A 15,283-nucleotide genomic window follows, 5' to 3' on the forward strand; every position below is an offset into this window, starting at 1 on the left:
ATATATATATATATATATATATATATATATATATATATAACTTCCTTTATTATTGTGATGCACAGTGTGATTAAATGTCCATATTTAAATGTTTTGGGTTTTTTAGTGCTTTTTTTAAAAAAAGAAAATTTTGACCTTTGTACGCTTTCCAGCATTCATAGTGCTTAAATTCTTTCTTGGATCTGACAAGGTAACAAATGGTATTCAACAACCTTGAGAAGTTAATATTTCTCAGATTTCCTTATTTTTTAAGATGAAATGTGCTAATATTAGATGATGATTGGTTGGAAAATCTTAAAGCTTCTATCTAGACTATCATTATGGCCGTAGACATGGTTATTTATTTTTTAAGTTTATTAATTTTGAGAGAGAGAGAGAGAGCATGAGCAGAGGAAGGGCACAGAGAAAAGGAGAGAGAGAATCCCAAGCAAGCTCCACACTGTCAGCACAGAGCCAGATGTGGGGCTCGATCTCACGAACCATGAGATCATGACTTGGGCTGAAATCAAGTCAGACCCTTAATTGACTGAGTCACCCAGGTACCCCAACACACGTGATTACCTTTTTCACCATCTTTGTTAGATTTATACACAAGAGCTGGTTAGACCATCTCACAAATAATGGCCAGTGATACCTTATTAAATAAAAACATTTTAAACAATACATGATGAAAATTTTTCACCTTAAAATACCAACAGGTCATTTCTTCCTATTTTTTTCTGCCCTGTAAAGACCCCACATTCATTGTACTTACAAGGAAGCCATTGGTGCCTACCACTCTTCCTTACTCTGTGGGGATATAGCAAATTCTGTCAAGGATTATTTCATGGTATGCCTTCTGTCGTCTTCGTTTTTTTCTACTTTCAGCATCATTTCTCAAAGTCAGGTTCTTTTTATTGTTCTCTGGAATTGTTAAGTAACTTTCTCCTTTTATCTCCATTACTCTTATCTTTTACACTGCCCACCAAAAGTATCTTTCTAATCCACAGATAGTTATGTCACTGCCCCCTCAAAATCTGTTAGCTGTATAGAATGAAGATCACAATCCTTAGCATGGTATTTAAAGCCCTTTTGTCTGGGCTCCAAAACTACCTATCACCCCCACCTGTCATATCAATTTCCTCCTGGATTATGCTATATATTATTTATGCATGTGTTCTCATGTTCTCACGTTGTTTCTTCAATTTGAATGTCTTTTTCCCTTTATGTACACAGTTTTATTCTTTACAGCTCAATTTTAATGTCACCTTTTCAAGAGAGTCCTCTTATTATACTCTAATTAGAATTAACATTTTTGGGGTGCCTGGGTGGCTCAGTCGGTTAAGCATCCGGCTTCGGCTCAGGTCATGATCCCACAGTTCATGGGTTCGAGCCCCGCATCAGGCTCTGTGCTGACAGCTAGCTCAGAGCTTGGAGCCTGCTTCAGATTCTGTATCTCCTGCTCTCTCTGACCCCTCCCCGGCTCACACTGTCTCTGTCTCTCAAAAATAAATAAAAACCATAAAAAAAAGAAATAACATTTCTTTATCCACTCTCTTCCTAAAATGCATTTCTCAGACCTCCATGCAGCATATGTTTTATTTGAATATAATGATTTATACTTCAGTTCCTCAGTCATATGTCCCTGAGTTCAAAATCTGCCTCAATAGCTTATTTCCTTTACATTTCTGGGCAATTGATGTTATTTCCTGAGCTGCTTCCTTATCTGTTAAATTGAGTTAATATTCGTACATAATTTGTGGGTCTCTTTTTATGTTAAGTCTGATACCACTATGGTATAATGCATTGCATATTCTAGATACTTGCCCACTTGGCTTTGTTCCCCAGTAGATAGTAATCACTTCAAGGACAGGGGATTAGTCTTACTCATGTGAGCACCCAAAAGAAAATCTCATATACATATGTGTGTGTGTGTGTGTATATATATATATATATATATATATATAAATTTTTTTTTGCTTGTCACAACTCATGGAACATTTAACCTAACTCATTAGGATTAACATATTAATTCATTGGTATATTATCACATTCCACAAAGGAGCTGGGATGACTTAGGACATGCATCAAGGATCAAAGAATGAAACATAAATAAAATAGTAGTAAGTGCATTTTGAATAATAGGAGATTTTGTTTCACCCATGTGAACCTAAGCCAAACAAGAGCTGTAGATTAGGAAATGTTAATGCTTGTCTTCATTCTGTCCTGTTTTGTAGGATCTCGTCTTCGCCAGGAAGACTTCCCCCCACGGATTGTGGAGCACCCTTCAGATGTCATTGTCTCGAAGGGAGAACCCACCACTTTGAACTGTAAGGCAGAGGGCCGGCCAACGCCCACCATTGAGTGGTACAAAGATGGTGAGCGGGTGGAGACTGACAAGGATGATCCCCGGTCTCACAGGATGCTTCTGCCCAGCGGATCCTTATTCTTCTTGCGCATCGTGCACGGGCGCAGAAGCAAGCCTGATGAAGGAAGCTACGTTTGTGTTGCAAGGAACTATCTCGGTGAAGCAGTGAGTCGAAATGCATCTCTGGAAGTGGCATGTAAGTAAACGTGATGAATCTCTAAACGGCACACACTTTAACTTTGATTTATTTTTAGTAAGCTTTGATTTGTCCCTGTGGGTACTTAATGCCTAAAGAAGAAAACAGTCAACATACTGTGCATAATTTTACTTTGCGTTCTCCAAAGAAAGCTGGTCAAAATAATGTCAAGGTATGGTATTGCAGTAAATTTATTTAGATCGAAGCAAGGTGGAAACTGTACTTTTACATTAAAGCAAAGTGGCAAGGATGCTGGTCATGTTTAAAATTTGAAAAATTCAAGAGAGATATAATCAAGTATTAAAGTCAGCTATTTTAAAATGAGAAGTTTATGTGTAACAAACATGGCATCAAATATAGGGCATAAATTCAGTATTGTATACCTATTTCTGTTACTTAGCTATATATAACATATTAGGTTACATTACATTATATTAATTAGTGTTTCTAAATCTAACTTTTAATGAATAACTTTAAAAAGGATATATGCTCTAAGTTATATTAACTCTCTTATTACTTTCAGTATGAATTCAGGAATCATTACCCTAGGCATGTAGGGGAGAATTCAGGACAATAACAGCAACTCTATTTATTTTTTCTACCAACCAAACTCATCAGAGAAGAAGTCTAATTTTTATAGGGACAAAATGTTCATACATGGAAGGGCCTTACTCAGTCTTGGTAGTCAGCAATAGTTAAGGACTTCACCTCTGGCATTTAAAATACATATACATATATGTATATATGTATATACATCAGATAGCCCAAATAGCGCTAGGAAATCAAGGTGTCAGTGCTTTGCAACTATTTGAACATTGACTTCATAACTTCATGCATTGTTTTCCAGAATATTTTAAAATATAGAATACGTTTTTTTAGGTAAGGATACAATTTGTGTCATAATTTAAACAGTACCATAAAATTTTGATATGAGTTATTCTGTGGAAAGATTTTATCTGGAATTGATCATTAATAAGACGGTAACAATTGGACGTAAAAAGTTTGCACTCTTCCACTTTCTGGTTGTTCCAGAAGGTCTTCAACGATAAGAAAATTGAGATATTTCAAGATGCATGTGACTTACTTATATAGCTAGAAAAGGGAGTGCTATATAATAGCTCAATGTCTCCAGCTTGGTGTTGTACTCATAGGCTACATGGCGTCACACTGGATTGTAACACGTGTGTATATGTATGTTGCAACTCTCAGCGATACATCAGCTTTACACAGGAAGACACCTTTTAGTAAACAAAATCGTTTCTTCAAACAAAATATTTCTTCTTCAGATACCTCGATGAAAGCTTTGTTCTTAAGTGTCTGAACTTTTGATGTTGGTACCAGGAAATCTGAAACACACTAATGCTTGAAATGTGTATTTTCAATAAGAAAAGACTAGAAAAGAAGAATTCTAATACCCAAATTTTTTGTGTAAAGTACTTTGAGATAGGAGCATTAAAACCTTAGCTAGCAATGCAGTTTTGCACAACGTACTAGGTAATTTCATTTTTATAATTTACTTCAAAAAGCAATTAAATTAAGTGCAGTTTAGTGAGACTTGAAATGTACACACAAAAGAACCCCTCAAAAATAAATATTCCTGACTCTTCTATTTTTATTTCAAAATATCTTATTCCTGGAACTTTTCAAACATATTGAAATATTTCAATGTCAAATTCTATTGGTTTCCCCTCCAACAACTCCCTATAGGAAATATTATAGACATTATTCTCCCATTTTATAGATAAAATGGAAGCTCATGATGGTTAAGTGATGCAGACTCAGACAATTAGTTAATGGAAATTTGAAGACTAGATCCTGATTATTCTAATTTTTAGTTTTAGGGAGTTTTTCCATATTTGGGAAAACACTCTAATTTAAATTTGGCCTACTCCATAAATAGCAATTAAGAATTTTTAATTAAAACGTTTTTTATTTTATCTACTCAGCAACAAATATTTTTCATCTTCAACTAATTTTTCTTCTTAATAAATATTAAAGTTTATCTAAATTGCCAGTTAATTTATTGTTGGGCAGCTATAAACATTTTTCCCCCTGAACCTTAGCTTTGTTAAAATTCTTTCAAACATGCATACGTATTTTTATTTAACCCAAAGATTGCTTGCTTTCCTACTGGCATCATTAATAATGAATCAACCTTGTTTTAGGAGGAAAAATTTAAAACATGTTTTTCTTCTTGTGTAATGTGACAGTAGCACTTTTTATTTTTAAATCAATAAGCTTTGGGAAATTCTAAAAATACTTTTTGACCTAGAGAGGAAAACAAGAAGGCTTCTAAATTGGTTTTAGTTAGTGAATAAAATTCTTTCTTCTAATGCCGTGTCAACAGTTCATGCCATTTGAGGCAACACAAGATCCAATAATACCCATTTATATGCTACTCATCTCTTTCACATTAGATCATCAGTCATCTCTCTATCCTTATGTGTTTCATAAAATGTATTAATATGGAAATTTGGGTCAGAGCATTGTGGTTTTTCAGTATTATTTGTTACCAAGGTATATATTTTTTTAATAACATGATAGAACAATAGTGATAGATAACTGTTCAGCCTTAATAATTTAGAACACTTAACATAAATGCTCAAGTATGACACATCTCTTTTTCATCCAGTAAAGGAAACAATGGAAGCCTAGAAATGCTGTGTATTTGGAGAACCATAGGTAGCTTGAAAAGTTGGTGGGCACCGTAAGTTGGAAAAGTAGATGTTTTTTGCTATGTAAAAGGAGTCTTTGAAAGAGACTTGAAAGTTGGATTATAGTGATGATGATTAAAGTCAGAGATGAGTCAAGGAGTTGTCAAATAATTCAGAAAAGAGTATATATTAGATTTTAAACTGAAACTAACTGAAGATTTGGGGGATAAATGATGATTCCCAGTGGTTGTTTCTTTGGTTTTTTGTTTGTTTTTGTTTCTGTCAAATAACTAGGTCTATAGTGCTACATCCGTAGGGGTGGCGGGTCCAGGAGAAATAAGTGCTATGGGGACAGGAGATTGAGGTCAGCTTTGGCTGTATTGTTTGACGTACCAATGAGACCTCAAGGTAAAAATATCTCATATTTCATTAAAAAGGGAACTTCTGGAATTAAGAAGAGATGTCTTTCCCACATAGAGGGTAAAGTGATGAGAGTAGAAAAAGAAGTAGACACAACTGCCCAGGCAGGCTGTGGGCATGGAGTGGCTAATAAGGCCCGAGATCACTCCTGTTGCTTGGAACCCCAATATCTAATGGTGGGCAAAGGAAAGAAGTACTGGGTCAGGAGGCGCTGAGACCTATCAGGGTGATGACATTCGGAAAGTGAAGTGACAAGAAGAACACGGAAATAATTTTAAGAAAGAAAAAGTGTTTTGCAGTGCAAATGCCCCGTGATAGTTAAATAAAAAGTATGTGTGGGCTCTAGGAGCAGAAAGTGAACATGGGCAGCTGAAGAATGAATAAGTGGTGGAATTGGGGTGGCAAATGCTGCCCTTCTCCCAAGAATTTCGCTCTGGATGGAGTGTGAAGGAACTAGAGCAAGGTATCCAGGTCTCTGCGCTGTTGCTGTTTGGGGTTGGAGAGTTCTTCGTTGGGCTGTGCTCTGCATTGCAGGAAGTTTAGCAGCACCTCTGGCCTTTGCCCAGGAGATGCCAAGCAGACCTGCCTCCCAAACCCCAGTAGTGACAACCAAAAACATCTCTGGACCGCCAAATGTCCTCTGGGCAGTCAAAATCAGTTGAGAAATTACTGATCTCTGGTATCTAGGTGATTAAGAGTATATGGATAAGTAGCAAACAAACTTGTTACAACTTTTATTGTGAAATGATTATTGATGAAGAATTTTGGACATTTTTGGACTCTCCTTGCTTCATCTTGATTTTCATTTATAATTTCAAAAATATTGGTTTCTGCTGTCAGACGAAACGTGCAATTGTATTGATAACCATCTATCTTGGCAGGTTGTAGAGAAATCCATCTGTTCTTTCCCATAACTGTACATGTTCTCTTTTTTGTCTTCCTTTAATACAAACTACAGTTTTATGTAACAGAATAATGCAATGGAGGGGAAAAAAAACATTTGAGAGGACATCATTGTTATGGAGTGTCGTATCACGTACCTCATATTTGCTTTCTCCCTCTTAGTTTGAAAAGAAAAAAAAAATAGCAATCCAGAAAGTACCATTCAAATCACTTGAACTCAAGAAAGGTCTTTAGGTGAAAGCGATTTTTGCATATTTAAAAAACAGAATTGCAGGATTCCCACCAAAGCACGTGGCACCGAAGATGTTAATATGCAGTTTTCCAATGAGACCAAGAGAGCGGAGGCATAGCTAGGTCAGATAGGATTTCACTTTGAACACCATTCCCTCTGTGTTTGGAGCAGAAGGAGCACAGGGGTCCTGACACGTTTTGTGGCTGCCTGTGATGGAGCCTGAGTCAGCGGTAGCCCCTAGAGATAGCAGCTGTGGCCCCAGGTGGTAAATCTATGACAGCTGCCTGATCTATCGACCAGGGTAAGAGGGGGTTCTGGCCTAAATGAAAATTCATGAAAAATTGATGAAGTCCCCAGATTATGTTTTCTTGTTTCCTTTTCTCAGCACTATGCCACTGTAGAGAGGGGTGATTAAATGAGGTGGTGAATGCTTTAGTGGCAAGGAGGTTGTGGTTCAAAGGTCAAGGGTCACATAGAAACCGATCTATTTAAAAAAAATTTTTTGCTTTCCTTCTAAAGCAAAACACAGAAACTTTTCAGATTAGCTGTGATAGACTTTTGCTTTGATGAAAATAAAATAAAATGGCAAAATATTTAAAAAGTTGGCTTTTGATGCAACTACAGAAAAGAGGGAACAGATGCGATTCATAATTTAGTTGGGGAACTAGAAATAGATTGAATTCCATGATGGTGGGTTGATTTCTTTCTCTTTTTCTTTCTTTCTTTCTGTCTGTCTTTCTGTCTTTCTTGCTTTCTGTTTCTGTGTATCAAGACTCATGCTGTAAGACAGTCATTTAGAGAAGGAAAAGGTCTTGCATTATTTATAGGTCACAGATTGCTAGAATAGCAAAGCTATGGAACACTCTGCAAACATAATGATCCTGTTTGCTTTAAATCCACAACTAAATTGATGTTTTATCTGTACAAGGAAGAGAGGTTACAGAAGAAGAGTGACTTTAGTAATAGAGGTCACAGGTGGCATTAAAAATGAACACAAGGTAAATTGTTTCTTGTTATTTCCAAGTTGATAAATATGTGACTTTTTTCTTTTTCTTTCATTGGCTGTAAATGAATGTTAGCCAGCCAAATTAACTTTATATTCCAAAAAGACAGAAAATAGATTAAATTTCAAAAAATGTTAAACTATGGAGAACTTTTTTAAAAAATTGCTTTATTGAGATCTAATTCACTTACTATACAATCTACCATTAAAAGTGTATAATTCATTGTTTTCCAGTACATTCACAGAGTTGCCCAGCCCACACCACAATTTAATCTAGAACATTTTGATCACTCCTAAAGGAAACTCTATACCCATTAGCAGTCAATCCCCATTTCTCTCAAACTCTCCTGCCTCAGCCTGAGCAAACACTAATCTACTTTCTATCTCTATACATTTGCGTAGGCTGGACATTTCATATAAATGGAATCATAGAGTATATGGTCTTTGTGACTAACTTCTTTTCCTTGATATAAAGTTTTGAAGGATTATCCTTGTTGTGATGTGTATCAGGTCTGTGTTGCGTTGTATTGCTGAATAACACTCTACAGCATGGATATACCCCATTTATCCAACCGCTCATTGGGCCATATGCATTTGGATTGTCTCCACTTTTTATCTGTTATAAATAATGCTGCTATGAATATTCCTGTGCAAAATTTTGTATGGAAATTTGATTTCATTTGAGTATTCTCTTGGGTATCTACCTAAGGATAGAATTGCCAAGTCATATGACTGGTAAATTTTTGCTTTTTTAGGAACTTCCGTGTAACTTTGAAGATACCACACCATAAAGTTCCTAAAAGAAATAAACATGCAAACAAGCCTGATCTTTTTAAAAAAAAATTGTTTATTTATTTTGAGAGAGAGAGACAGACTGTGAGCAGAGGAGGGGTAAAGGGAGAGGGAGATAGAGAATCCAAAACAGGCTCCAGGCTCGGAGCTGTCAGCACAGAGACTGATGTGGGGCTTGAACCTGTGAGCGAGATCATGACCTGAACTGAAGTCGGACGTTCAATTGACTGAGCCACCCAGGTACCCCAAACCTATCCTTTTAAATGTGTCAGAGACAGTCAATCTGGAACTGATATTCATAGATTTTTGGACCGTAAAGAATGTAGGTGCAACTGATTTTTTCATGATATTTCTATTTGTATTTGTACAAATTTTAGGAGAGAAGTCAGATTTTTTGTTGTTTAAGATAGGGAGGATTAACAGCTCAAAAATACTCAGAGTCCAAGGTATGTGGGCCGTGTTAAGGGCTAAATCGTGTTCCCCCCAAATTTATATGCTGAAGCTCTAATTCTTAGTACCTCTGATTGTGAGTTTATTTGAAGGCAGAACCATTAGAGTGGTGAATTACAATGCAGCCACTAAGTTAGGTTCTAATTCAATCAGACTTGTATCCTCATAAGAGGAAATTTGGTCATGTAGAAAGACACCAGGGATATAAGTGCAGAAAGGAAATACCATGTGAGGTCACAGCAAGAAGGGAGAGACCAGGGAGGGAGACCTCAGAAGAAACTGAACTCTACAACGCCTTGATATTGGACTCTGAGCTTCCAGGACTATGAAAAGATAAATTTCTGTTGTTTAAATCACCCAATCTTATGGCAGCTACTGAAAACTAATGCAAGCTATTAATCTTAAAACAAGAATAATTCCTTTTAACAGATAGTATTAAGAAGAAATAATGTTGAGAATCAAATATTGTTTGTATTCTGTAGATTTTGTTCTGCCCTGCATCCACAGTGCTGGTCTGAGGCTGTTCTAATAGAAATCTGTAAACTTAATTGAATGTATTTTAAGCCATGGATGTGTAGGCATCAGTCAATCTAAAATATCTTTAACCAGGGGCTGCTGGCTGACTCAGGCAATAGAGCCCATAACTGTTTATCTTGGGGTTGTAAGTTCGAGCCTCACGTTGGGTGTTGAGATTACTTAAAAATTAAAAAAAATCTTAAAAATATATCTTCAACTAGAAACAAAAGACAAAGTAGCAAATATTTTGGTATCAGAAAGCAGATATTTATGGAATTTGTGTGTGTGTGCATGCATATATCTGTATTATTTTGGGCTGTTCTGTGTGTGTACCTTTTAATTTTCTGAAACTCCATCAAATTCTTTAAAATACATGTTTTCCTTAATCTTCACAAGTGGAAGTGTGAAATTGCTGCTCCTGGGGAACATGTTTGAATTTATGATCTATTTATATAGTTATAATGCTGTATTTGGTATCTGGTTTCTATTGATTGAATTGACTGCATGCAATCTCTCTTTGGTACAAGTCTCAAGTTACTATTTACTCAAATTAGCATGAGTTATCCCTGACTCCAGGGAAAGCACATAAGTGAAGTAAAATCTTGATTTCCTTTGCCTTTCTCAAAAGATTATTTCTTAAAACTATATTGCCCTGAGCTCTGACAACATGCAAATACTACCCATGGAGTGACAGGCAAAACTGTTCCGAATGATGCTAAGATGTGTCAGTACAAAAACAAACAAACAAACAAACAAACATGCTCTGGTTAGTGCTTGATTTCAACCCCAGCAAACTTTTTCAGATGTAGCTTAGAAAAGAAATATCCCCACCTATGAGCCTTCAATTTATTAGATTTTGATTGGTGTGTAAATAAAAGTTGATTTTAATGAAAGTGGGTACGGTTGGCATTATACTTAGAAAATGTAATTTGGGGCTGCAACTTGTTAGCTTTACTCTTAAGATTTGTGTTTCAGCAGAATGGCAGGTCTCCAGTTTTCTTCTTTAGATTGAATTTGTTTCTGATACGTCTAATGTGCCTGGTTCCATTCGCAAGCAGCCTCCATAAGATTTCTATCTTTTCATGAAGGATATTGTACTTCTTTCATGCTCGAGTCAATATGTATGATGAGCTTTTTGTAAGAGAATAGAAGTAAAAACAGAAGGTGGAGTTTTATTCAGCTCTGCAATTTCTTCTTGTGGAGGTTGGTGGCTTCATGGCCAAAGGGTAAGGTTCTATTGTAGAATTGATTTAGTATTTTACTCTGTATCATTGAAATTGGTTTTTGTCCTTAAGCAATTTTCAAAAGCAAAAAACAAACAAACAAACAAAACCACCACCACCACAACAAACCACTCCCAACCACCATTTAAAAAGAATTTGGAGATATTTATGCATTTTTGGCAATTGGGTATATGTTTTACGAGAAATAATTTGGGCTCCTGCTTGGGGTGATTTCTATTAACTCACTAATATTCTCTAGTATTACCTTCCTAGGGCTGCTCAGATATCATAGATTAGTGTTTCTGGTCTTGGGTAGAAATGAAGCAAGGATTTTAAGGGAGGCAAGTGCTTTGAGGATGTGAAAGACAGACTAATATATAGACCCAGACCCTGGTGAATCCCAACAGGTGTTTTTGGTATGTTTATTTTGTTTCTGCAGAAAACCTACCATTTCTAATCATGAATTCACTGATTAATCTAAGACTGCTGTATACCTGATCCCCAAAAGACCAACAAACAAGGTTGTCAGCGTGGATTACAGGCTCTAAAAGTCTGATTGGCTATTTGTCTTTGGCCCATTGGGTAGTTTCACAAGTAAAGGTTGGGAATTGAGCTTACATTAACATGCAAGAAGAGAAGGATTCTTTTTTTTTTATCATCTATACCTTTTTTTTTGCTGATAATGTGGCCATTTCCTAGTTATACAAGTATTTATAAAGGCAATCATTATGTTTTTTTTTAAATGTGGTTATCTAACAGCTGTCTGTACCAAGATTTTATAACACACTTTATAGTTTATAAATGGAAATATAATGTGGCTATTTTATTTTCATAACAGAAGTCATATTTAATATAAACCATTTTATATATATCAACTGGCCTCATTTTCCTCTTCCTTGTTTTCTCTGCTTATTCACATTGAGTGAGCACAGTCAGTGTTTTTCCTTAAGTCATTTAAAGAAATCTTTATTGGGTTTCTTCGTTGTTAGGAATTGAAAGTGGGTTAAGAGATCCATGTCCTCAGTGGTGCTTGTGTTTGTTAGTAGTGAGAGGACTGGGCAACCTCATCAAGTGACCCTCCATTGAGGTGTAGGGAAAGGGCCCTCTAATAGAGCATGCCATTGGAAGTCAAAGTGGCACCCAATGCTTCTGGATAAATATGAATGCATGTGGCCCTTGGAAACTGGAGAGAGGTATAAAAGCAAAGGCCTGAGGCTGTACTTGGCCAGTTTGGGAGAAAACGAGTACATGTTGATTTGGAAAATGGATGTAGAGGAGTAGAGGGAGACAATTTAAATAGGGAAATAGAGATTGGTAATGAATTAGCAAACTAAGGATCTTACTACCTGTTACTTGAAGACCTAAGGGAGCCCTTTAGTGTTTTTGATTAAGGAGTGTTGCTTGGAAGTGTGGTATGACAGAGATTTGTTAAACATAATGTGTGCTGGACAGGAGCATGAGGGTTCATAGATCGATGGGGAGATCTACCATAAGTTGAGGCACAGCAGGATGAGGGTTGAGTTAAGTTGATGAATTCAGTTGATATCAGAAAAAGAAGAAATGGCATTTTAAAAGAGAACTGATAAGAATTTAAGTCATGAATATGGGTTCATGGGATGATATAAATTCAGTTTGCTATACTTTTGTACAGTTCTAACTGCTAAGTACTCAGCTAGGTAGTGAGGATACAAACACTTAGAACCAGAGTTGTTTACTGTGTATATAGTTTCATTGTCACAAGATGAACAAGACCTGGAGATCTGTTACACAACACTGTGAGTATACTTATCACTACTGAACCACACACTGAAAATGGTTAACACAGTATAGTTTATATTATATATTTTTTAACACTTCAGTTGAAAACAACAACAACAACAAAACAGAGCTAGATGTGACTCATGATGTCAAAGTATGTTAACACTTTGACACAAAATGTGGTACATCCTCTGGCTGATGTTCTGAGAGGATTCAGAGGAAGAAGGGGTTGGTTCTGCTAAGGGAACGGTGGAAGAAGTGGAATGCTTTCTCTGGGTAGAAAACGAAGAATACTAATTGCTACTGCTTACTAAATGGCAGGCTTCTTTTTTTAAATGTTTTATACTTATGATTTATAAGTTCTCAGAATAACCCTGTTATTTGCTATGATAGCTGAGGTCCAAATAATTAACCTGTAATTTTTAACACAGCAGTAAGCATCAGGATTTGAACTCAGGCAACCTTCCTCTAGAATCTTCTTTGTTAACCACTAAGGTAGGATTCCTCATTGATTCCTTTAAACAAACAAAATCTTTCAATGCATAGAGGAAACCATTAGCCTTTGTTTTAATTATTTTTCTCAGAAATGGTGATCTGATCATATAGATACAATGAGAATATTGGACTAGATGAGGTCTAAAGCTTTGTTTTGGTGTTAAAATTCTGTGATTCATGGGATATTAAAGAAAAGAAACACCAGAAAGGGTAATCTTTTCTTTCTTTTTATTTAGTTATATATTGACATTTGAGAGCTCATTAGTTTATTCGAGTAATTTGATTTTCTCTGTACAGTTCCTAGTTGTCAAATATCAGTATCAGGAAGATTCATCACTTTCAGTCTTATTGACATGTTTGCAGGCCAAAGCAGCTTGAAGATTAAGAATCCAATTTATAAGATGAGCCATCTATCATTTAATATCTAAAGATAACTTGACTAAGTTTTATAGAAAATGGGGCATGATAATAGCAATGATACTTTTATAATATTTTCGTGAGTTCTTGAGAGTTATTAACATATGACATGCTTTATCTCATAGACCTTTGTTGAATTGTTTCTAAGTCCAGTATGCAGTATCATTAACATTGGTCAATTTAACTATCAAATAACTATTTTTAATTTTAAAATGAATTATGAAAGAGAAAAGATAGTGTTTTCAATAAGTGATATTGGAGCAATTGGATGTCCACAGGCAAAAAAGAAAAATAAAAAACCACCTAAAACCCCTCAACTTAAGCCATACACATTATACAAAATGAATTAAAAATGGATCATAGATTTAAATATAAAGTATAAAACTATAACATTTTAGAAAGTATGATAAACTCTTTGGTGTCTAGGGCTTGGTGAGGAGTTCTTAGACATGATGCCATAATACAAAGCAAAAAATTAAATGTGACTTCATTAAAATGAGAAACATTTATTCTCTGAAAGATCCTGGTAAGAGGATAGAGAGATAAGTAATACACTAGGGGAACATATTTGTAAACAACATATAACTTAATGTTTATCTGATAAAAGACATTATCTAGAATGTGTAAATATCTCTCAAAACTCAACATTTTTATATTTTTTGTTTCTCTTTTTCGCTCATTTCAAATTTTTATTTAAATTTCAGTTAACATATAGTGTAATATTAGTTTCAGGTATAGAATTCAGTAATTTACCACTTACATGTAACACCTCATGTTCGTCACAAGTGCCCTTCTGAATACCCACCACCCATTTGGGCATGGAGGAGGGCACTTATTGGGATGAGCACTGGGTGTTATATGGAAACCAACTGGACAATAAACTATAATGAAAAAATATCCATCACCCATTTAACCTGTCCCTCATTCCACCTCCCCTCTGATAACCATGAGTGTGTTCTCTGTAGGTAAGAGTCTGTCTTTTGTTTTGCCTCTCTCTTTTCTCCTCCCTGTAATGTTTATCTGTATCATTTCTTAAACTCCATTTATGCTTGAAATCATATGATACTTGTCTTTCTCTGATCTTAAAACTCAACATTCACTGAAACAATCCAATGAGAAAATGAGCATAAGACATGAAGAGCGGTTTCCCCAAAATGACTTATGGATGGCAAACAAGCACATAAAGAGATGTTAAACATCACTAGTCTTAGGGGAATGCACATTAAGAATGAGATGAGATAGTACTATATACCTTTAGCTAAAATAAAAACAAATAACTAAATAATAAATTAAAATAAAAATAAAATTGTGACACTGGAAAATTCTGAAGGGGCAGCAGAGAAACTGGATCTCTCATAAATTATTGTCACAAATGTAAAATTGTATAGCCGCTTTGGACACTAACCATACACTTAATATACGATTGCACACCTGGGCACTTGCCTAAGAGAAATGAAAACTTGTATCTGCACAAAAACCTATACACAATTTTTTATAGGAACATTTGTTTTATTTATTTATTTTTCATAATATTTTATTGTCAGATTGTTTTCCATACAACACCCAGTGCTCTTCCCCTTAAGTGCCCTCCACCATCACCACCACCTTTTTTCCTCCCTCCCCCTTCCCCTTCAACCCTCAGTTCATTCTCAGCATTCAATAGTCTCTCAAGTTTTGTATCCCTCTCTCTCCCCAACTCTCTCTCCCTCCTCTGCTCCCCCTGGTTCTCCATTAGGTCTCTCCTGTTTTCCTGCTAGACCTATGAGTGCAAACATATGGTTTCTGTCCTTCTCTGCCTGGCTTACTTCACTCAGCATGACACCCTCAAGGTCCATCCACTTTCCTACAAAGGGCCATATGTCATTCCCTCTCATTGC

The 15,283-nt window shown here is 35.8% G+C and overlaps 1 protein-coding gene across 1 annotated transcript in view; it reads left to right on the plus strand.

Annotated features, from left to right (window-relative positions):
• ROBO2 (roundabout guidance receptor 2) overlaps positions 1–15,283 on the plus strand; it is a 591,892-nt gene that overhangs the window by 66,414 nt on the left and 510,195 nt on the right. Inside the window, exon 2 of the mRNA XM_029939142.1 lies at positions 2,217–2,543. Coding sequence (XP_029795002.1) covers positions 2,217–2,543 — 327 coding nt within the window. The remainder of the gene's footprint in view (positions 1–2,216; positions 2,544–15,283) is intronic.

This window comes from Suricata suricatta, chromosome 5 (assembly GCF_006229205.1).
Source record: "Suricata suricatta isolate VVHF042 chromosome 5, meerkat_22Aug2017_6uvM2_HiC, whole genome shotgun sequence".
Lineage (NCBI taxonomy): Eukaryota > Metazoa > Chordata > Mammalia > Carnivora > Herpestidae > Suricata > Suricata suricatta.